We start from the raw sequence: 23683 nt of genomic DNA, 5'->3' as shown, positions 1-23683 counted from the left end.
TCTTAAATTCTCTACATTTTTGGGTCAGGTTTGTGATTCTAAAGGTATGGTCTGTTGTAGAATATCATTTGTGAAAGCCTGCCTGTTCCCTCCTCATGTCTTCATCAAGAACGTACTTGGTACATGGGTAGGCTATTCTCGTAAAGGTTGTGCAGAGATTGCGAAGTAGGTAGCATATGAGTCAGTAGTTATTAATATTTTCTTGGTCTCTTTTTTTTTAAAGTTATAATAAGGCCTGTGATTTTTTTTCCATGTGTTTTGCCATCCTTCCCTCTTTCATATATGTTGAATATCAAACCTTCAGCACCCTCAAAATTGTCCCCTCCAGCATAGAAACCCTTTGTGTATACTTCAGAAATGGTGATAATCTATGTCAATGTCTATTCTTTTATCCATTTCCCATTTTTGGAATCATCAACTTGTTTACATAGGTCAGGTTGGAGTTGCCTCAATTTTGTATCATATTTTCTATTTATTTTTCTAACTTGGTATTTATTTTTATTTTTTGTTGTTCTAACAACAAGCTATAACAGTGTGTGTGTGTGTGTATCTGATTTTTTAAAATGGCTCCCATATTAATAACTAATTTTTTTCGTGGTGTTGTCAGTGTTTGTGTCCATTGCCTCATGATTTTCTTCACGATACATAGTTTTGAGGCTTTTGTATTGCCTACAAACCTTTGGTCACTCTTCACCCATGGCCACTTTTGCATTGAAGTCCCTGAGTATTAAGGTATATATTGATTTAATTTGGAAGGTCTTAGTCATCTGTGGAATTTCTATACTTCCTCATTTTCTATAACAGATATTGTCACAGAAGCTTTAATCATTTTCATGGTAGTCTTTCTGCATATTCTCATCATAATCATTATAAGATAGGATGACTAAGTATCCCGTGAAATTGTTTCTTGTTACCCTTAGACACATAATAACATCAACTCCACAAATTCTTTTATTTGCCTCTCCAAGAAAAACCTGTGAACTGTTCTTTCTAAATGGCAGCTTCCTTTTATTTTATGGCTTCGTAGTGAAAATGTCAAGACAGATAAGGTTTAGTTCCTCAAGTAATAAGGCCGCACATTTAGAATATTAACAGTTAACATTAATACTCTCAAAATTGCACTATTCTTAGTGTCCTTTGCCCTCTTTCTGCCACTCTGCCATTGTTGTTAAAGAAGGAGAAGGGAGCCACACAATCTAGAGAGTCATTCTGTATTTTTTTTCCCTGTGAATTATTGTGGCCCTGGAATTCATCAGCTTATGACCAGGCAGTAGTCTATTGCTGGGAGCATATGTGAAGCTTTTGCAACATGGGAGAACCTGCCAGCACCTACACTTGGCTGGTATAGCTTTCAAAACCCCAGGGTTCCAATACCATGATGAGGCATCTAGTAGAACTTTGTGGAGAATCAGTATTCCAAAGATCTTTCATTTCTCTTGAAGAAAAGCATAGCTAGCATAGCTTTCTAGAGCTCAAGATCACCTCTATAATACAATGAGGCACCTGAGGAAGGCTTTAATGAATAAAATAAGGAATAATCATTATTAAATCTACTAATAAGAAGGAACCTTTGCAAGGCATACTTTTTAAAAAATGGAATGTGTCAGCACCATCTAGTGGAAGTGTAGTTGTAGTGAATTCTTGTAGACTGAGGGTTATTATCAGATTTGTTCAGCTCTGATATAGAATATTAGAAGGAAGCCTGCGAATTTTCTAGCCAAACCTTCTCTTTTTATGTATGGGAAAACAGAGACCCAGGTGGGTTTAAAAAAAAAACAAAACTTTGGGTAGTGTTAGACTTGAGTCAGGAAGACCTGAGTTCAAATCCAGTCTCAGACACTTACCAGCTATATGACCCTGGGCAAGTCACTTAACCCCTCTCAGTTGTAGTTTCCTCATCAGCAAAATGAGGATAATAATAGCATCTACCTCATAGAGTTGTTGTGAGGGTCAAATGAGATAATATTTTTAAAGTGCTATGCAGATCTTAAAGCACTATAGAAATGCTAGTTATGTTGATTTTTGTTATGATGTCTCGTACGCCTCATTTAATAGAAATAGAGACTCTTTAGGACTTGGATGTCTTAGAAGAGTTTCTCTAAAGGAAATGGGGATCCAGTTAAGTCATTAATCACTTCTAAAGAACACAAAATAGAGAGTTCATAGAATCATGGATGACACCTGAGAGATCAGAGGATTTGGGAACTGAAAGGGACCTTAGAGGCCATCTTGGTGAACTTCCTTATTTTGTAGAAAATAAAACTGAGTCTCACAGAGGTTAAGGCAGGGGTTCTTAGAAACCTGAGGGCTGTGAACTTAATTTTTTGTTTCAATATAACGGGTTTCCTTTATGATCATATGTATTTTATGTAATACATTTTAAAATATGATTCTGAGAAGGAGTCCGTAGGTTTCACCAGATGGCCAAAGGCTAAGAACCCCTGGGTTAAGGGATTCAAACCCAGGTATTCTGACTACAAATGCAGTGCTTTCCCCACATTACTCCACTGCCTTCTTATCTAGTCCAACCCAATTTGATTTTACAGATGAAGTGACAGTTGGTGTGGCATAGTAGAGAAAATAGACTTAGAGTGCAAAGACCTGTGTCCGAGTCCCAGCTGTTTGACCTTGGACAAGTCATTTATGCTCTCTGAGCTTCAGTTTCTTCTTTTGTAAAATGAAGGGATGGAACCAGATGAGAGGAGCGCCATGTTCACTTTCATGACTTTGTTTCATTGCTATGTCATACGGCCGACTCATATTGAGCTTGTACTCCACTTTTTGTGTAAACTGATGTCTAGCCAGACCACCTTTATTGTATATTTGTGCAGCTGATTTTTTTGGAACCTCAGTCTGTGTCTTTGCATTTATACTTCTGTGGCTCCATGATTTCATGGAGGTGAGTATACTCTCTTCACTCTCATGAAGCACAACCTGGCCGTGCCTGTTTGTCCCATGTAGTTCCTCATTCCTTTCCTTCCATATATTCTTCGTAAATAATTTCCTCAGTGTGTGAGAGGCTGTCTTCTGGATCCTCATATTTTGCAGATGTCAGTAATGTACTTGACTTGTCCATTTGTAATTTTTCATTCTTGCTGTGTGACTGGCCTACCTCCTTTTCTGGTTGTATGAGTCATGGATGACATGTGCCATTTCTCATGTGTAAGCCATTTTGGGCAACATGCTTCTTATACTTGCTGCTTGTACATTACCCATTGGGTCACTTGCAGCTACAATTATTTTGAAGTCACAGTGTTCCATGAATTGTAGCCATATATAGCATCATAAGGAGAACATTATTGTTATCAAGAATGTTTTTTGGCGTTAGAGAGCAGCTTGCAGTCACTGAAAGCATTGTTCAATTTCCCAAATGTAGTAATAGTTGGCCTCTTCTCCTCTCTTTCGTTCCTGGGTCCAGCTCATGGTCTATCTACAGTGCTTATGTGTGTATACATACATACACACACACACACACACACACACACACACACACGTACGTACATATAAATATGTGAGTGTATATATATGTATACACACAATACAAATTCACATATGTGTATGTATATATCTATAGAGAATATGAATAATTCAGTGTATTGCCTACCCAACTGTGTGCCATGATCTGGTCAACAGGCATTCTTTATCCCTTTGGTTTTTCCTGTGTGGATTACTAAGCCAATCGCTTGATTAGTCATGTTTCTCATCGATGTGGCCCTTTAACGTTCTGCAAACAGAAACATCTCGAGAACCTCACTATCTATATGGATCTCTCTTCCATTTGGATTTTTATTACTGTAGAGTGTGTCCTCCATGTTGAACACCTTGGGCAGATGTGTTATTCACTGTTTTACGTACATTTAATTTAAATAGAGGATCACTGAACAAAGTTCTCTGTGACTGCATCAGGATATGATGCTAATGTGTGGGCAGTACTTTGCTAGAGGAGAGCTTTTAAAGCTGTATTTTATACTACTTAATTTACCTAATCAAATAGTTTTTTAATCAGTACACATAGTGAGATTTTTATTGTGTGACACTGAAGATGTGGTCTGCTGTAGAGTTTAGTCTGTTAGAACCTGTCTATTCCCTTCAAAGATACTCATACGCATGAACCAAACTATTCTCAAAGACTTTTTTTAAAGGTGAGAAAGTAATACATGGATGGGCCAGTAATTGTTGGTGTCTTCTTGGTTTGAGGAAGATTTTAAAACTGCATTTTAAAAATATGTAATGTTGGGATCTTCCTCTCCTTCAGATCTTGGAAATTAATCCCTGAGAGGTGTTAATAATATTGTGTTGCTTACAGCAAGAGTGTAGTCTGTATATGTCTGGTTAGGTCCAGCAGCTTTTCCCAACTTTTTCTTGAATGATATTTCTTCTTCCTCTTCTAGTACAACAGTTATGGAGGTGTTAGTGTAAATGGAGCAGTTAGACCATTGTGATCACTTGAAAAACTTCTGCTTTTCTGAACCTAGCTTTTCTTGAGACAGGTTGGCTGGGCCTTAGTCTTTATTTGCCCTCCCTCCAGCTGATATAGTCACAAGATATAATCATAGATGATGAGGTTTTAAGGTGTTAAAACCCTGTTATCCCTTTATGAAGTCTAAGCAACCCCTTAAGTTGGAAGGGACAATGTCACCTCCTCATGTAGCTTTAAATAGTTAAGCCCTGGAGATAGGCAGAGGCTGATGAGAGAGCCAGCAGTGGGAAGGAATCCAGCTATTTACCTCTGCAGGGAAAGGAGAAAGGGATTTTCTCTCAGCTACTCTCCCAGAGGGAGATACTCTATCTAGTAGTTAAAGGATAAGTTCAAGAGCATTTGAGGCATAGAAGAGGAAGCAATGACCACAACCCCACTTCAGACAGACTTGGACGCAGAGAGGTAGCTCTTGAGGCTGTAAGGACCTCTGAGGAGGATGACCCCTGGGAGCAGGGAAAGAGAATTGGTTACGGACTTGAGAGAAGTAACCCTGCAAAGAGGACTACATGAGGAGAGAAAGGGCTTTGGGGCCCTCTAATTCTGGACTTGTGATTGGTTTCCTACATGTACCCTCTCACGTTGTGCTCATGTCCATTCTTCCCACAGATTCTTTATGTGTTATTAGTGGGAGAGTGCACCCCATGTCTATAGAGGGCAGGTTTTATTAGTGCTTTTATTATGCCAGTTTAGTAAACATCTATTTAAAGAGCAAATTGTGTCTCTTGCCTCCTTCCTGTCCCATTGAGAGGACATGACTCTAGATGTCTTGAATGAATCTGTATGCCTTCCCTTGCGTGAGTTAAAACATACTGAGTAAAAGCTTTGTACTTTTCATATCATTGACCAGTCTACCTTAATCAATGGAGGCCTCAGAAGTCCCTAAAGCAGCTGCGATGGACTGGAACTCTTGTCCCTGGCGAGAACAGACCAATGTAGAAACTCTGGCAGATGTTTTGTTTCACTTCTATTTGTTCTTTCCATTTGCATCGACATTGTGGGCCAAAATAATGGTGGAGCTGGGGAGCCCATGAGTGTTATAACACCTCTACACATTCCCACGCTACCAACCAGGACTGTTGTGAGCAAAGAAGCAGAGATGCAGAGGAGGGGGCAGTTGGGGCTAGCTTTGTCCTTAGGTGGATTGAACTGGGCTCTTTGGGCAAGAAGAACACGGAAGCAGTTTCTAGGACTTGGGTGGGGACCTCCTGACACCTCCAGGAAACCTCCTGACTTGCTTTTATCTATTGATATCTTCTTGAATTTTTTAACCACCTTGGGAAATGATTTTTATGGGATGATGGTGGTGATGGTATTTGACTATATTTTTATTGAATGCATTATTTGTTTGAACCCTTGGGCTCTGAGTGACCCCATTGCATCAGAGGTGGAATAACAGCTTGGACCATTGATAAATGCTCTTGTATATGTGTAGAGGATTTGGGGAGGGGGAGAGAGAAGAGTAATTTAGCTTAGATGAGTCTCAGGTCAAATTTTCTGTAGGTTTGTGCCCCACTCTGGGCTTTTTTGAGGTTTTCTGAGATAATTACTTGTAATCTTCCATCATCCTCCTGTATGATGTTTTGAAAGTAAGCTTGTACTCTGAATGGGGGTTGCCCTTGGTTACCAGGCCTCCCCGCTGAGCAAGGAGATCTTATTTCCTGGCCACAGCTCTTTCTGGGCTTTGGGGGCTTCCCTGCTGCAGTAATCATTAGATCCTGATTATTGCCATTTCTTGGAGATGTTTAACCTCTGAGACCCATTTCCTGTTTTTGCAAATCCCCAGCTTACTTCAATAGGTCCCCGTGGAGCTGCTGTGGTTGTGTGTATTGTCATCTTTCTTCTTTCTCCTATTTTGCTTATCATTTTAATCTTTGCTCATGATCTGAGTAGACAGATAGCTGATAGCTGACTCTGAAATGACTTCAACTCTCTTCTTGAAGAAAGTATTCTTTTGATATAGGGTAAGCATTTTGAACCATCTCCAAGCCTTTGACGTCTTTCATTTCCTAATCTGAACCATATTTTCCAATGTGTCTACCTCTGCGTTGAAGGCGCAGAGTGTGAAAGGTAAGTGTTAACAGAGTCAACTTTGGAGGTTTTCATTAGCTACGTTGCTGCCTTTGGGTGCCAAATAAAGCCAACTCCTCTGTTCACCTTTTGGAGGTCACCTTGTTGAGTTATCCTTCCATTTAACTACAATTTGCACGTGGCACTCCGTCTCCTGACTCTATGGCTTTTTCCTGACTCTCCCACAAGCCTGAAATGCCCTGCCCCCTCACCTCCACCTCCTGGCTTCCTTCAAGACTCAGTTGAAATCTGAGCAAGATTTCTACAAAAAAGTCTTTCCCACCCCCAGTGTTACTTCGTTTCCTCTGAGATTAACTTTTACTTAACTATACACACTTGCATATATGTATGTATGAGATCTATATCTTATATGTACACAGTTGTTTGTATATTATTTGCTCCATTAGAATATGAGCTTAATGAAGGCATTTTCACTGGCTGTCCCCCATGCTTGGAATGTTCTCCCTCCTCTGCTCTACCTGCCAAACAAAGGATTTTCTATTTGATCCAGAAGATGATAGGGAGCCACTGGAATTTATTGAGTAAGAGGGTGACATGATCTTTAGGAAGATCAATTTGACAGCTGAATGGAGGGCAAACTGGAGTGGGGAGAGACCTGAGGTGGGCAGATCCACTGGAAAAGTCTAGGTATGAGGTGATAAGGGCATGCACCAGGGTGGTGGCAGTTTCAGAGGAGAGAAGGGGGCACATTCAAGAGATGTTGCAAAGGGAGAATAGACAGGATGTATGAGTAGAGAGAGGCGAGGTTGGGTACAAGAGATGTAAAGGTAGAAACAGCAAAAGTTTATCAATTGATTGGATATATGGGGAAGAGTGAGGAATCTGGGATGATGCCAAGGTTATAAATCCGGGAGACTGGTGATGCCTTAGCATCATCCCAAAAGTTTGGAAGAGGGGAAGGTTTGTGGGGAAAGAGCATGAGTTCGGTTTTTTTTTTAATGAGTTCAGTTTTTAACTTGTTGAGTTTAAGATATTTCTGAGATATCCAGTTTGAAATGTCCAATAAGCATTTTGTGATGTGAGATGACTGAGCTTAGCACCTAGTTGATGAGGAAAAATTAAAAAATTAAAATTGGAACAACCCTGTGGAACACCTGTGTGTGTGGAACAGCCCACGATAATCCATATCTCCCTACTCCCATCCCAACTGAGGGTGCACTTTGTGCAGGTTTCTCAGCCTTAGTTTGGGGTGATTGACCTAGTTATGAAAATTCTTATTTCTGATTTTGAATGTACTCCTCTTCGGAACCTTGGACTTGTTTAGAAACTTGACAGAAGGGTTTACTTTGTATGGAGTTTACAGCCACCACACTAGCTTTGGGCTCTTTCTAGGAGGTCTAACCAAACTTTGAAGTTTGGGAATTTGGGGTCTTCTAGTGGCAGCTGAGAATCTTCCAAAGCCTAAAGTTATGACACATCCCTTCAGAAAAACCAAGTCTACAAGTAACCAACCTTTGCTGTTTCTTTTGGGAGGGTTTTGAATTCTGAATCTCCTCATTACTCCCTAGAATCACTGGAGGCTGTCAGAATCCCAGTGAGAGTGCTTAGATAGCAGTATGTACTTTGTAGTTAAAGCAGGACCCTGGTGGGCAGGGTCCTGCATGTTCCCCCTCCCCTTGTAACACAGAGTTCCTATATAATCTTGAGGAAGTCATTTCATCAGGGAGCCTCTTGTTTATTCAATTGCAAAATGTAATTCATAGTGCCTCTTGGGAGTTTTGTGAGGCTTAATTAATAAGTGTTGCTAATGAAGTTTGATATCCTCTGATTAAAGCATCTGTTTATTTTTATTATTGTGTATTTCTATTGCTTAGTCTGTCAAAATATGTACATTAAGTAGTCTCTTGTAAACATGAATTTTTAAAAATAATAATACTGATTAGAATATACTAAAAGGAAAAAATCATAGAATAATAGTCTTAATTGAGTTAACATCTTCAAAGGGAATTGTGATTTACATCGATTAGAAAGGGGTTGCTTTTGTGCTGCCGATGTTCATATGCTAATTGATGACTAGTCTCTGTTATTGTGTGAAATTTAAAAAGTTTCCTGTACGATAGTGTTGGCCTATGCCTTTGAGGCCATGCAAGAACATGTAGAATTTGGAAAAATTGAATATTTTTTTTTAATTTATAGCCAAAGCTATGAGATTGGGAAGCTGGATAAGAACATTTCTACTGGCCAAGAAATGCAGGTAAAGAATATGCTAAGGAATTCATAATTTGATGAAATACTGAAGTTATATCACAGACATAAAATTATAGGTGTCACCTTGAAATTATTTGCGAGGGGTTTTCGGGGTGATCAAATTGTTTAATAACTCAACTTTGATAAATGATATTTTATGATAGAATGCATCCAGGTGGGTGCAAAGTGCAGAGAATACAGATCTCACTCACTCTGCTTATTGCCTAGGAAATAATGAAATCATTAGTCTCCTCTTTGGAGTTTCACAACACACATTTGTTTTGTTCTCTGCAGATCCTTGTTGTGGCAGCCACTGGCTTCTGGTTCACTCTTTTTTCCCATCTCAAGGAAGTTCAGCATCTGGCTTGATGTGCCCTCTCCTCTCCCATCTCTGTCCCAACTGGTATCACTAGCCCTTCAGGTGTTCACTTGGCTCCACTAGACCTTCGTCTTGTCTTTCCTTCAGGAGGGGAAACTCCTTCAACTTGACGATCATCTTAAAACGATCATACTTCATACTCTTAAACTCTTAATTTCTCTGATCATAATCGATCAACTTTCCATCTCTCCCTTTGCCTTATTCTTCCTAAGTGTTTTTTCATTCTTGCTGTAACCTTGACCTCCCCTGTTCTCCCAGTCCATCACCCCTGCTCTGGCCTCACTTTCTTCTCTTTAGGTTCTTGCCCCTAAAGTCAACTACTTCAACTCTACCTTGTTTTTCACCTATGAATCTCTTATGTCCTTGTCTTGTGCTTTGTCATCATTCAAAACTGGTAAGCCCCCATGAATGTTGAACACACCCACTATCCTTCTGTCTCTCCTTCTGCCCCACTTCCTTAGTCCCTTGTCCTACTGTCCTTTACACACTCAAGCTCCAACCAAGGATCATCCCCACAATCCTCATGCCAGTGCATGTTGTGTCTAATCTATTGGTTGGTCCTTGCTGTGGTACAATAGTCCTCTTCTTTCCTGTTTGCTTCTCTACAGTAACTATTCCAAAGCTTTGCCAGTCTCCTCAGATCTCCCCCTCTGCCACCCCCACTCTTTAAGCAGATAGTTTCACCCCTGGGGGCAGCCTGACAACATGGAACATAGCCTGGATTGGGGATCTGAGGACCTGAATTCAAATCTCAGCTCTGATACAACCTGTATGACCTAGCTAGTCGATTCCCTTTTCTGGGCCACAGGCCCTATCTGTAAATGAAAGAAAATCGAGGGCACCTGTTGTGTGACTCCTTCCTTCTCCTACTCGGCCCTTTAGTCCTCTTTCTACATCATCATGTGGGCCCTCTTTCTTTTTGCCACTCCCAGAGGATAAATTGGCTTTTCTCTTTGTAAAGGTTAACATTTCTACGTTTTTAAATTCAATTTTTATATTGTTTTCAGTTTCATATTCTCTCCCTCCTTCCTTACCCGTTGACAAGGCAAGAATAACAGAGCCCATTAAAAACAATAATAATAATAATGATGATAGTTAACATTGATATAGTGCTTCCTAAGTACCAGGCACTGTACTAAGTGCTTTTACCATTATTACCCTAGCAGGTAGGTGCTATCAAGATTCCCATTTTACAGCTGAGGAAACGAGTCGCATGCCAGTAAGTGTCGGAGGCTGGGTTTGAACTCGGGTCTTCCTGGTTCCAGGCCTAGAACTCTATCCACTGTGGCACCTAGCTGCCTATATGTATAGTCATACAAAACAAATTCCTGTGCTAGCTATGTAAAAAAATATCAAATAAAATAGAGCAAAAGAAAAGAATAAAAAAATGCCTCAGTCTTTCTTCTTAGTCCATCAGCTCTCTACGTGGAGGTGAGTAGCATGTTTCATCTTGAGTCTTTTGGAATTGTGCTTGGTCATTGTGTTGATAAAAGTTCCTAAGTCTTTAGAAACTTTAGAGCTGATTGTCTTTACAATGTTGTCACTATTGTATAACTTGTTCTCCTGATTTTGCTCACTTTACTTTGCATCAGTTCATATAAATCTTTCCAGGTTTCTCTGACACTATTCCTTTCATCATTTTTTATAACATAATAGTATTCCATCATAATCATATGCCATAATTTGTTCACCCATTCCCCAGTTGGTGGGCATCCCCTTACGTTCCAATTCTTTGCCACCACAAATAAAGCTACTATAAACATTTTTTTACATATGGGTCCTTTTCCTCTTTCTTTGATCTCTTTGGGGTATAGACCTAGTAGAGATATTGCTAGGTCAAAGGGTAGGTACAATTTAATAGCTTGTTGAACATAGTTCCAAATTGCTTTCCCGAATGGTTAGATCACTTCACAGTTCCACCAATAGTGCATTAGTGTACCTGTTTTCCCACAGCCCCTCTGGCATTTGTCATTTTCTTTTTTTTGTCAATTTAGCCAATCTAATGGGTTTAAGGTATAACTCCTCAGGGTCGCCTTTTTTGGGTTTTTTTTTTACTTCTCTATTTAGTGATTTAGGGCGTTTTTTCATATGGCTGTTGGTAGCTTTGATTTCTTCCTCTGAAAACTGCCTGTTCATATCCTTTGACCATTTATCAATGGGGGATGGATTTTATTCTTATAAATTTCAATCAGTTCTCTATATATCTTAGAAATGAGACCTTTATCATAGAAACTTGCTGCAAAGATTCCCCCACCCATTTCCTGCTTATCTTCTAATTTTAGCTGCATTGGTTTTGTTCGTGCAAAACCTTTTAAATTTCATGTAACCAAAATTGTACATTTTACCTCCTATCAACCTCTCTGTGTCTTGCTTAGTCACAATATTTTCCCCTGTCAATAGATCTGATGGGCAGTTTCTTTCATGATCATCTAATTTGCTTATGTCACCCTTTATGTCTAAATCATGTACTTATTTGGAGCTTATCTTGGCATAAGATATTATTGTGAGATGTGAGATATTGGTCTATGCCTCGTCTCTACTAGACTGTTTTCCAGTGCTCCCAACACTTTTTGTTGAGTTCTTGCCCCATAGCTGAGGTCTTTGGAACCCTTCTACTTTTGTCCTTGATCCCATCCCCTCACCATCTTGTCCAGGAGCTTGCCCCATTGATTATTTTCTTCATTTCACTTTCGGTCTCTCTCTGTCTCTCCCTCCTCCTCATCTCCTCCCTTTCCTGCTACCTTCAAATATGCTTAGTTCTCTTCCATTCCAAAACCAGAAACTTTCCCCTAACCCTTTATCTCTCTTCTCTTTCACTGTTAAGCTCCCAGAATGTCATCAACACTCCCTAGCTCTGCTTCTTCATTATCCATTCGATTCTCTGTCCCTTGCAGTCTACTTAAAGTGTTCCCTCAAAGGTTATAAATGACTGCATCTCTCAATCTGGCCTTTTCTTGCTCCTTATCCTCTTTGAGCTTTCAGCAGCTTTTGCTGCTCTTGACCCCTCTCTCATAATGTACGTTCTCTTTGGCCGAAGTGCCACTGTCTTACCCAGGCTCTCTTCTCTGTGATTTCTGAATTTGTTTTCAACTCTGATTTTATGGATCCTGGAGTTATAGCCACTTTTTTTGTGATCACGGCGGGATCTTGTTCACATAAGTTCATCATAGCTAGTGTTAATGAGACTCCTCTTTTGCATTCTATTCTGTGCAGGCTTTTCTTTAAGAATGAGGCAGTATGCAGAATGGATAGTGTTAGACCTGGAGTCAGGAAAACCTGGGTCCAAATACTGCTTTCAGTATTTGGGTGTGACCCTGAAAAAAATCATAACTTCTCTCGGCCTCAGCTTTCCCATCTACAAAACGAGGGTAATAATAGCGCCTACCTTACAGTATTGTTTTGAGGATCAAATGAAATAATGTATATTAAGTGTTTTGCAAACTCGAAAGTTGGCTGTTATTACCAGAACTGTTAGAAACACTTCTCTCCACAATCGTATGCTTGCTAGCAAAACTGAGCATTTAAAGGAAATGGAAGATTACCTAATAAGAATAGGAAATACTCCAGTTAATAAATATGATATGAATTTAGAGATCTTTACCTAATCACAGAAAATGAAACTGAATTAGCCATAAAGGAACTACCAAAGAGGGAAAAACCCTGGTCTGGAGGGATTTACAGATGAATTCTATCAAATGTTTAAAGAACAATTACTACTTAAGCCACACAGATTATTTTCAAGAAAACACTTTCTACTGAACTCCTTCTATAAGAAAAATATAGCCCTGCTACTTAACCAGGGATAGATTTAAAAAAAAAAAAAAGGAAAACTATAGATCAATATCACTAAAAAATGTTGATTCAAAAGTTTTTTTTAAAATCCTGGCAGAAAGACTCTGGCAATGTATGTGAAACGTTGTTTACTGTTATTAAATTGGATTAACATCAAGGATTTAAGATGGTTGAACATTAGGAAATCAATATAAATCATTGAAATAAAATACCCTTAAACCATATGATTATATCAACATGTGCATAAAATGTCCCTGACAAAATGCAACATTTACTTATGCTAAAAACCCTATAAAGCATAGGCATAGAAGGGCCATCAAAATATGATAGCTGATATATATCTAAAACTAATAGCATTATTTACAATGAGGAAACACTAGAAACTTTCCCTAATAAAAACCAAAGTAAAGGTGCTGCCCTCCCCCACTTATTTGACATAGATCAAATTTAACTTATTTGACACAAATTTTAGCAATACAAAGACAAAAGAAATTAAATGAATTACCACATCCAAACAGGAATAAAAAATTTACCTATTTGCTGATGATATCGTGAAACTTAGTTTCTTTCCTGATTTTCTGAGGGTTTCTAATTAAGACAATAGATTTAGTAAAATAGTAGGACGTAAAATTCATCAACAAAAATTGTGATAGCACTTGTATATGGTAATATAAAAACTCAGGAGGAAATAATAAAAAGGGAAAGTTCCATTCAAAGTATGTACAATATACATAAGCTGTCTGGGAGTCAGTCTACCAAGACATATTAAATCAAGACTTGGATAGGTGCAGATATAAACATTCTTTTAAAAAATAAAATGAGAAAAACAATTAGAGGGATATTTGCTCATGATTGGGCCATACTGCTATAATATGTAGCTCATGCTCTGAAGCTACTAATCCCAGTTCCCGCTCTTATTTGATCATTTGGAGTGTAGCTGTTATCCCCCCTCGGGATTTTAGCTTTGAGGAGTTGAAGAACTGTTTTGTCTAATGCTAAAGTTCTTGAACCTCCACTGAAATACCTTACTGCTGCCCTGCTGCCTTCCCTCCATTATCAATTAATATCAATTGGCCAGAGTTAATTAGCTTTTTTTGAAAGGAGTATTTTCTAAGGTGCTATGGTAAGAATATTTGGTATAAAACTTCCCCCCCCCAAAAAGTCTGGCACACATTCTCTCACCAAAACACAAAGAATCCAGGGAAATGTGGGCTCAAGCTTAGAGAACACTTATGGCAAAGAAGTTGGGTCCTTCATAGCTTCTGGAAGTCCTTCAGCTGAAGTCCTCAGGCTGTTGGCCTTAGATGTGACTTAGCTTGACTGCTGGGCTCTTTTGTGGAGTCTTGAATCTGCTTTTCTTCATCAGCTCCTAGTGCAGATGCTGCTGCCAGCTGCTGCTAGCACCAATGAAAAAGTCTCAATCACTAGCTGTGTGACCTTGGGCAAGTCACTTAACCCCGATTGCCTCACTAAAAAAAAAAAAAAAAAAGAAAAAAAATCTCAATCATCTGGACCCTGTGAAGCTTTCAGTCTTCCTTTGGCCGGAGTAGGGGGTGGGTGGGTGATAAGGAAGCTAAGACAAGGGCTCTGCCAAACTCTTCCTCCCACAGTAGCTTTCTTCTCAGAGGTTTAGCCAGAACACTTTCTCTTCTCTATTCTCCCAGGCACTTGAATCTCTCCAGCCTAAACTGCCTCGCTGTTTCATAAACTACTTACAGAAGGAGCGTTTACTCAGTCAACCTGAGCATGCTTCCCGTCACTCCTGTTGGTGTAGAACATTTTCTTTACTTAGCCTAAATCAGGGATTCTTAACTCTCCATGTGGCCTGGTAGGCATTCTGGTGAATCATATAGATCCCTTTGTGGAGTCAGGTGTTTAGGTACATAAAATATAAAGGGTTTGCAAAAGGAACCAATTATATTGAAACACAACTATCAGAATAGATGTGTGTGTGTGTGTGTGTGTGTGTGTGTGTGTGTGTGTGTGTGTGTGTGTGTGTGTGTGTGTGTGTGTATATAAAGAAATATATAACATATTACTATAAAAAGTTCATGGAGCCTAGATTAAGTAGGCCTGCCTCTGATAGATTCAGTAGAGATGTAGTCTCATCTTAAGATGTCAAAATGCTAAACCCTGATACCTGATACAGTTTTGTCACTTGCTTTAGAGGGGGGTGGGATTATGTGATTAATTTCCTTAGTAGCTCCCTGCCCTTAGAAATAAAAAAGGATGATGGACCACACTACCAAAAGGATTTTTTATAGAGCTAGATAGCACTGTAACAGTTTTCAAGTTGGAAGACCAAAAGGTCTAGAATTTCAAGGAGAATGAGAAAAATAGGAATTAAGGGGGTCTTGAACTGCCAGACCTCAAATCATATCATGAAGCAATAAAACAAACAAACTGATTTTTTTTAAAAAAAAGAGGTTGATTATTTGGACAGATTAAGTAAATAAGATTCAAAAGAAATGAAATGTAGTCCTCTGGTGTTAAATAAACCTGAGGATGGGATAGCTAGATGGCCCAGTGGATAGACCAGCAGCCTAGGAATCAGAAGGAACTGAGTTCAAATGTGGCCTTTGAACATTAGCTGTGTCACCCTGGGCAAGTCTTAAAAAATTAAAAAAGAAAGAAGCCTGAGGACACGCCAACTAGTGAGATAAGGACTCTTTATTTCACACAATTTTTTGGGACAACTAGAAATGAGGGTCCCATGCAAATTAGGGTTAGACCCATATATCATACATCCTGTATCACAATAAGTTCTGAATGAAGACATGACCTAAAAAGGGTCAGAAGTCTCTCCGAACTAAACAAGGGGTAGAGGCAATTACAGGGGATGAAATGGACAATTTTGATTACATAAAATATATAATCAACGTAGCTAGATTTAGAACACCAACAGTTAACTGAGGAAAAAGTATTTGCAGCAAATTTCTAACAGTATGATATCCAAGATCTATAGGGAATTGATACCAAACGTATTAAAAAGTACCATTCCGGGGCAGCTAGGTGGCACAGTGGATAGAGCACCGGCCCTGAAGTCAGGAGGACCTGAGTTCAAATGTGGCCTCAGACCAAACACTTGACACTTACTAGCTGTGTGACCCCGAGCAAGTCACTTAACCCCAAATGCCTAAAAAAAAAAAGAGTACCATTCCTAAATAGGTAAGTGATAAAAGGATAGGAACAGTTTTCAGATGTATGATGTCAGCAACATGAAAGAATATTCCAAATCTGTGATAAAAAGAGAAATGCAAATTTATATGACTCCAAGGTTTCACCTCTCATGCATCAGTTCCTCAAATGGAATAGCCAGCCATGCTCATCTGAAATCTTGGCCCAGTTCTTGACAGCCCAGATGACTTCTCCACCTTGTTCTCATGTTCCCTTCGCTCCTCCTTCTCAGCTCCCTTTTCTGTATTGTCTCCCCCTTTAGACCGTATGTTTCTTGAAGGCAGGGATTGTCTTTCTTTTTGCTTGTATTTGTATTCTGTTATATGCCTACTATGTCTAGGCACTGTGCTAAGCTCTGGGGATACAAAAAGAGGCAAAAGATGGTCCCTGCCCTCAAGGAGCTTATAATCTAACGGAGGAGACAACATGCAAACAAATATATATTGCAAGGTGTGGGTGGGTGTATTACATATATAAATAGAAAATAACAGAATGAAGACACTGGAATTAAGAGGGATGGGGAAAAGTTTCTTGTAGAAGGTGGAGTTTTAGCTGGGACTTAAAGAAAGCTAGGGAGGTCAGTAGTCAGGGCAGAGAAGGGAGAGCATTCCAGGCCTGGGGGATGGTCAGAGAGAAGGCCCAGAGCCTGAGCCATCTTGTTGTCTTGTTTGTGGAACAGCCAGGAGGTCAATGTCACTGGATTGAAGAGTACATGGCCAAGAGTAAGGTATAAGAAGACTGGAAAGGGAAGAGGGGGCAGGTTATGAAGGGCTTTGAATTCCAAACAGAGCATTTTGTATTTGTTCCTGGAGCTGATAGGGAGCAGCTGGAGTTTATTGAGTAGTAAGGTGTGACATGGTTAGATCTTCGATTTATGAAAACCACTTTTGGAAGATGAATTGGAGGAAGGAGAGCCTTGAGGCATGAAGACCCCCCCCCCCAGCAGGCTATGGCAATAGTCCAGGCGTGAGATTTTGAGAGCCTGCACCAGGGGGTTGGCAGTGTCAGAGGAGAGATGCTATGAAGGTAAAAATGACAGAACTTTCAGGACTGTTCTGGGACAGATCTGATTCTGGCCATTCTGATGGTTCAGGCTCAGGATTGGAACAAAATGAAACACATTGGACAAAACAGTTTACCTAACCACACGGACCCTTCCTCTGACCTTTGGCTTCAACCCTGCCTTCCTCCTGTCCCCGCCCCCCCCCCCAACTCAGCAGATCAGCTGGGATGAGTTCAATACATTAGTTCTGTGAAGTTGTCAGGGCTTCTGGGGAGGTTAAAATGTTCTTTTTTCAAGGCCTCAACACAGACCATGCAGCATAGTTCTTAATACCCTTCTCCCAACCCCCCAATGCCATATAGAGATGCTGAGCACTCCATTCAGCACAATCCTTAGACAATCCCCAAATTAACAGCCTTCAGGAAGGAACCAATCCCAAACACAGCTGGTGGGTCCCAAGAACATAATTACCCCTACATGCAAAATTATTCAAATTTAGCAGGCTCTATTTTACATTGTTTATCATCTTTAGGGCATGGTTCTTAAAGACCCAAAGCACATTTCACATATGTCTGTGGTTGTTCAATGTTAGTAGATAGCTTACTTCCTAATCTTACTAGGTCAGTAGGGTTCTGGTTCTATCCCATTGAGAAGACTTGCAGTATTTATACACCCAGAAGTGCTATCAGAAACATGGTGGCCACTGGGTATAAGACCTTCTATATCATCTCGTGTGATCACCTGGGGTTCTCCTTCCTCTACCTTACCCTTTCCCTACATCAACCATGAGGTCATTCGGATTCAATCCTATGAACTAATGTGAAATGTTCTGGGCTGGGCCCGACTCAGACTGGTGTGGTGGTTCAGGCTAAGGCCTGGAATAAATTCAGACACTCATAGATTATCTAACTTTTAAAAATATATATTTATTTCAATCAGCAAAAATTGTCCTCCTTTCCCTCCCACCCCAATTCAAAACATAAAAAAACTCTTGTTACAGCCGTGTATGGTGAAGCAAAATAACTTTCCCCATTGACCATGTCCAAAAATGATGGCTCATTTTGCACTCTGAGTCCTTCACCTGTCTATCAGGAAGTGGGGAGCACGAAGCATCATTAGTCCTCTGGAGTCTGTGTTACGGTGGGGAAGGAGAAAGGCCACACCTTGGTCATAAACTAGGGAAGAGGAGGAGAGCGTTGAAGATGGAAAGAATGGGAAGAAGAGGGAGTTTATGCACAGTGACTTTAATTTTCCTCAGTAAAGTAAGGGGCAGAGTCCTCAACTGGAAGAGAAGGGGGGAGGGGGCGTAAAGAGAGGAGAAATGACTTGGAACACCTTCTGAGGAGAGGGAGATGTGGAATCATAGACGCAGGTAAAATATTGGGGATGACAGGGGTGGCTACAACTTGCAAGATAAAGTCTACTCTTCTGAAATCCAGAAGTAGTAACAGGAGGTAAAAGGTAAACTCCCCGATCCGAAGAAAAACAATGAACTGGCCTGTGCTCCTCAGTCTTCAAGCTGCAGAATACATAGTCTGTGTTCTTATCCCCAGCACTGTGTCCCAGTGCCTGGCACACAGTAAGCTGCTATTAGCTGTTTGTTGCCCACCGGCCTATGCTGATAGCAAAAAGACAACAATTATATAGTGGTGTGGTGAGTAGAAAGGGCCAGGCCCGGAATCTGGAAAACCAGAGTTCAAATCCTGCCTCAGACACTTCCTAGCTATGTCACTAGCAAGTTACTTTACCTCTGTCTGCCTCAATTTCCTCAGCTGTAAAATGGGGTTGAGAACACACCTACCTCCCGGGATTGTTGTGAAGACCAAATGAGATAATATTTGTAAAACATTTAGCACAATGCCTGGCACGTAGTAGGCATTATAGAAATGCTTGGGGGTTTTTTCCCCCTTCCTTCTCTAGCCTCTATCTGTCTCAGTTTCCTTATCTGGGTTTTGGTGAGGATAAAATAAGATATTTGTGAGGTTTTGCAAACCTTAAAGTTCTATGTAAATGTTTATTATTCTTATTACTCCTTCCTACTTTTTCCTGGTGAGGATATATTAGAAGAGGTCTTTGTTCTGCTATGTTTCTTTTTGTTCCTGTTTGACTTTGCAAACAGATTTCTTCTCCACACATACAGGTTAAATAGTTGTATAAAAAAGGCATTATAGGATTTGGGTACCTTCTTCAATACCAGAAGAACATTGTGGAAGGGGGGAGGGACATTTTGTACATTGTGTTTGCCAGACTCTGCTATGGGAATTACAGAGTGACCATACATAGGTTTGATGGGCCTAGGGTCTTTTAATTCTGTGTAGAATTGGTGCCAGAATTGTCAATTCATGTAATAAGCCTTTATGCTGTTCAAAGGAAGAAAAGAATGGGGTTTTCAGAAAAGGCCTGCCCCCACCTTAATGGAGTTATTTCTCTGATCTTTCTCATTATGTCTACCAGTCTACCTGGGAGTGATTGAGTTGTGCCCTGCTGGCATGGTTCTGGCTTCAGTGGGGTGTCTTTCATGAGCACTTTAGCAAGCAGCTTGCCGTCCTCTATCAACTCCTGGGGTGGGTGGCGCTTGTCTTTTTTTGTCTTAGACTGGGTAGGTTCAAAGCAATGCTACACAGGCTATTGCTTCATAATAGATATTAAAATGACTCTTGGTCATTATGCCTCAGTTTTCTGAGCTGTGAAATGGAGAGACCAAGGCTTTCTTAGAATGCCTGTGAGACATTATGAAAAATAGTGAGTATATATTAGATTTGATATAAAGAAGCCTAGAATGCAAAGAGTTCTGTGCTCTTCTTCCTCCCCCCCCCCCAAGATAATATCTTGGTTTGTGTTGTGGTGGCATGCTGATTGCAAGTGTCCCAAATTATCCCCCAGAAATGATATCCATCCCATGGTGATGGGGGCCCGTAATGATATCCTCTCTTCTAATGATTCTCTGGGTTGGAGAAAACTCCTGTTATTGCTTGAGTGTTTCCTTCTCTCATTTTAATGCCTTTTCCCCCTCAGCCATGTGTATGTCTTCTATTGTAGGCCAAAGTTCTCCGCCTGCTTGCTAATACTTACTTGGACTGGGACTGGGAACAATATCAAGACAAGGCTCTCGAAACTATAAACTTGGCTAACGAGGTAACCAGATTTTATTGTGATTTTTTTTAAGATGCATACTTTGAATAGCAGTTCAACTAACTTGTAAAACTTTGATTCATACTTTTGCAATCCAGCATCACAATTTTCCTAATTATTAACAATGGGGCTGTATCTCTGAACACCAAAGAAGATATATTATGTCCCCTATAATAACAAAAATGATTGCAACTGTGCGCCCAATTCAAGTGTGAACTTTTATAAGATGCCTTTCCTGGTATTCCCCTGTTGGGAGTGCTGCCCTATCCTCCCCTGAATAACGATCTTGTCTTTATTTTGAACGTAACACGTGTCTGTTTACATGTCCCGTTTTCCCACACCCCCACTTCTCACAGTGGACTTCCAGCCCTTGGGGGCGTAGGGGTGTCTCCTGTCTCAGTATTCCCGGTGCTTAGCCAGGTAAGACCCTTGAATAAATGCTTGTTGACTGGAATCAACTGTCCCAATGGTGCTTTTCTCAGTGTATGAATGACAAAGCATGTAAGTACTTACTAGATGCCTGAACTCTAGGAATAGAAATACAAAATGCTACCGTCCCTGCCCTCGAGGAGCTAACATTTGAATGGAGGATACCACATAGATAGGGTAGTGGTGGCCTGGGAAGTCCCAGAGATGGGGATTTGATCCTGACCGCAGCCAACTTATATGCTCTATCCATAAGCTATGGTAGCATTGATGTACTTACTGTGTCCAGAGCAGAAGGGGGAAGGACATGCCAGCCACAGCAAGGTAGATGGCCAGGTGGCAGCTGAGTAGGAAGTGAAGAATGGTTTGATCTGAGGCTCCTTAGATATGGTGAGTGAGGTGAATTTATTCCTCTTACCTCATCAAACAAGATAACTGAGTTCCAGGGCAGGACTTCCAAAGTTTAGTGTGTTAACTATTCCAGGGGCTGAGGACATAATTTCTGGAGGTGTTGCCCAGAAGGTGCTGTTCTAAGTAGGGGAAGATGGCCTAGGTATATAGCTGGATGTGATATGGAGAGATGCTGGTCTAAGCCTAATTTTCTTCAAATAACTTTCCAATTTTCCTAACAATTTTGGTTGATTTGGAAGTCTTTCCCTCAGAATTATGTTCTTTAGCTTATAGGACCCCGGGCTACTGAGGTTACTTGCTTTTAGATCTTGTTTAGTGATTAACTTTTCTATTTTGTTTTTTACCAGAACCAAATAATTTTGATGATTTTTGTTTTATAATGAGGTTTGAAATCTGGTTATTCCTATTTTTTCATTATTTCCTTTTAAATTCTTGACCTTTTGTTCCTCTAAATTTATTTTATCTGTTTCTATAAGGTAACTTCTTCGTAGTCTGTTCGGTATAGCATTAACTTTATAACTTTATAAAGTAATTCAAGTAGCATCATTTCTATTATATTGCTAGAGGGTAGTAATGAACAATTCATATCTCTCCAATCATATACTTTTGGTTAGCTTGAATTGTTAGGAAGATTTTCCCTTTTATCTAGATAAAAAGCTCCTTCTCTCCAGTTTCCCCCCATTGTTTCTAGTTCTACTCAACCTAAGTGGCACAAGTCTCATAATATCTCCTGTGACACAGCAGCCCTTCAACTAGTATTGGAATGGCATGATCCTTGGCATTTTTTGTGTTGGTCCCCTTGGGCAGTCTCAGAATCGTGTTTTTAAACAACTGAAGGAAGTGATAAATTTCAGTTAGAGGTTAGTGAAAATAAAGATGTATTTTTCCCCCATCTGAGTTCACAGACCCCCCCCTGAAATCGATCCCTAGACCCCTGGGTAAGTGAAGAGCTCTAGGCCCTTCACTATTCTGGTTGTGTGGCACAGTGTAAATGGCGTATGATTTGGAGTCCAAGGAAAACTATATCATGTGTTTTCTTGGTATTCTCTTCCCTGCCTGCTGCCTTCAAAGCAGCTGTGGAAAGGTCCTCCTAACTCTGACCCATAAGTGGTATGCCCTAGGGCCCAGGGTCCATGACTTATACCAGGACTCTGGGTACAAGAAGTAAGGAGGGAACTGGGAGGGGAAAATCAGGGGTTTGGGGGGATGCTATGGCCTGGGAGAGAATACAGGATGGATTTCTGCCCTTTGCTGCTGCTTGTATCAGGGAATGGGGCAGAAGGGAAAGAGAAAAGGACGTGAATGGCAGAGACAAGATTGGGGTTCTTTTATTCCCTCTTCACTTTTTCTCTTCCCTGTTCCTGCTGCTGTTGCTGCTGCTCTTAGGAGGAGCAGTATCCCTGGAATGGCTGAAACAGTGTCAGAATGGGGCTTTCTCCCCCTTACTTGCCAGCCAGCCTGCATTCTGTTCAGAAGAAAGTAAAAAGAGGCTGGAGGTGGGAAACAGCATCAGTCAGTCGGTTGGGATCGCCATTTCTTCTCCTTCCCCTTCCCCTTGACCCTGCTTTTCCTGGGAAGAGAAGGGAGCAGGGAGTGACAGCCACGCAGGCCTGTCTCTACTCTTCCTCTCGCCTTTGTTGTCAATGGTGCACTGGAGCAGGCTGCTTTTGTTTCTCCTTTTCCCTCCCCTCCCCTGCTGCTGCTGCTGCTGCTGCTGCTGCTGCTGCTGCTGCTGCTGCTGCATCCGCTGCCACCATGAGGCTGGAAGCCCTTGGGCCTGCCCAGCTCTGCAGTGGTTAGAGCTAGAAGACAACCTTTGTCTTGCCTCTCGGCATCCTTTCCCCTTGCTTCCACTGACCCCTGCTGGCGGAGGAGAGGAGGGAAGTGGGGTGCTGCAAAGGCTTTGGGTTTTTTTTTTCCACCTTCCTCCATCTTGTTGATGGTATTTGGGAGGGAGGAGGAGTCTGGGAGGAAGTGAAAATGGTGTCTGGGAGGATGGGACTTTGCTCCCTCCCTTCCTTTCTGGGACTGGTGCTGGAACATCCAGAAGAGGAGTGCAAGGGGAGGTCGGCTAAGGCGTGTCTCTGCTTCTTGCTGATATGGTTGGAGTGTGGGGGGTGCAGCTACGTTGAGGCCCTATTAATGGGCAGGGTGGTACCGGGACACATGGCTCTCTCGCCTTTGGCCCCCCCCTCCCCCGCCACATCCAGCCCTTCCCTTTGCTGCCTCTGAAGTGGAGGGGGAGCCACGTGGAGCAGAGGGCAGCCTGCGTCAAGCTTCCCTGCTTGCTGCTTTCCATGTAGTGTCCTACATTACTATTGGGACCTGAGGTAGCTAGAGGAGAACTTGGGATGAGGAGGGGGACACAAAAGCCTAATCCCCATTTCTCCTTCTTTCTTCCTTCCACACAGCCCAATTCGCTAGGGAAGGGCCAGAAGGAAGGCAGGCTTTGGGGGGGCAATTGTATAGAGGAGGGAAGGCCCCTGCCCCTCCCCCTCCGCCAGGAAGGAGAGGCAGGGCTTCGGGGGAGGGGGGCTGCACCACCAGGGGCACGGCGCAGAGGGAGGAGCCTGGGTCGGCGCCATCAGGGACCAATGACTTATGTAGA

At 41.2% G+C, this 23683-nt stretch overlaps 1 protein-coding gene across 1 annotated transcript in view; it reads left to right on the top strand.

The window, feature by feature from the left end:
* The window catches only part of TEX11 (testis expressed 11), a 148176-nt gene that overhangs the window by 24857 nt on the left and 99636 nt on the right, over nucleotides 1–23683 (top strand). Inside the window, exons 4-5 of the mRNA XM_020976509.2 lie at nucleotides 8705–8762; nucleotides 20146–20241. Coding sequence (XP_020832168.1) covers nucleotides 8705–8762; nucleotides 20146–20241 — 154 coding nt within the window. The remainder of the gene's footprint in view (nucleotides 1–8704; nucleotides 8763–20145; nucleotides 20242–23683) is intronic.

This window comes from Phascolarctos cinereus, unplaced genomic scaffold, assembly GCF_003287225.1.
Source record: "Phascolarctos cinereus isolate Bilbo 61053 unplaced genomic scaffold, phaCin_HiC Scaffold_8;HRSCAF=390, whole genome shotgun sequence".
NCBI lineage: Eukaryota > Metazoa > Chordata > Mammalia > Diprotodontia > Phascolarctidae > Phascolarctos > Phascolarctos cinereus.
The sequence above is the reverse complement of the archived record's forward strand: the minus strand, read 5'-3'. Positions and strand labels throughout refer to the sequence as shown.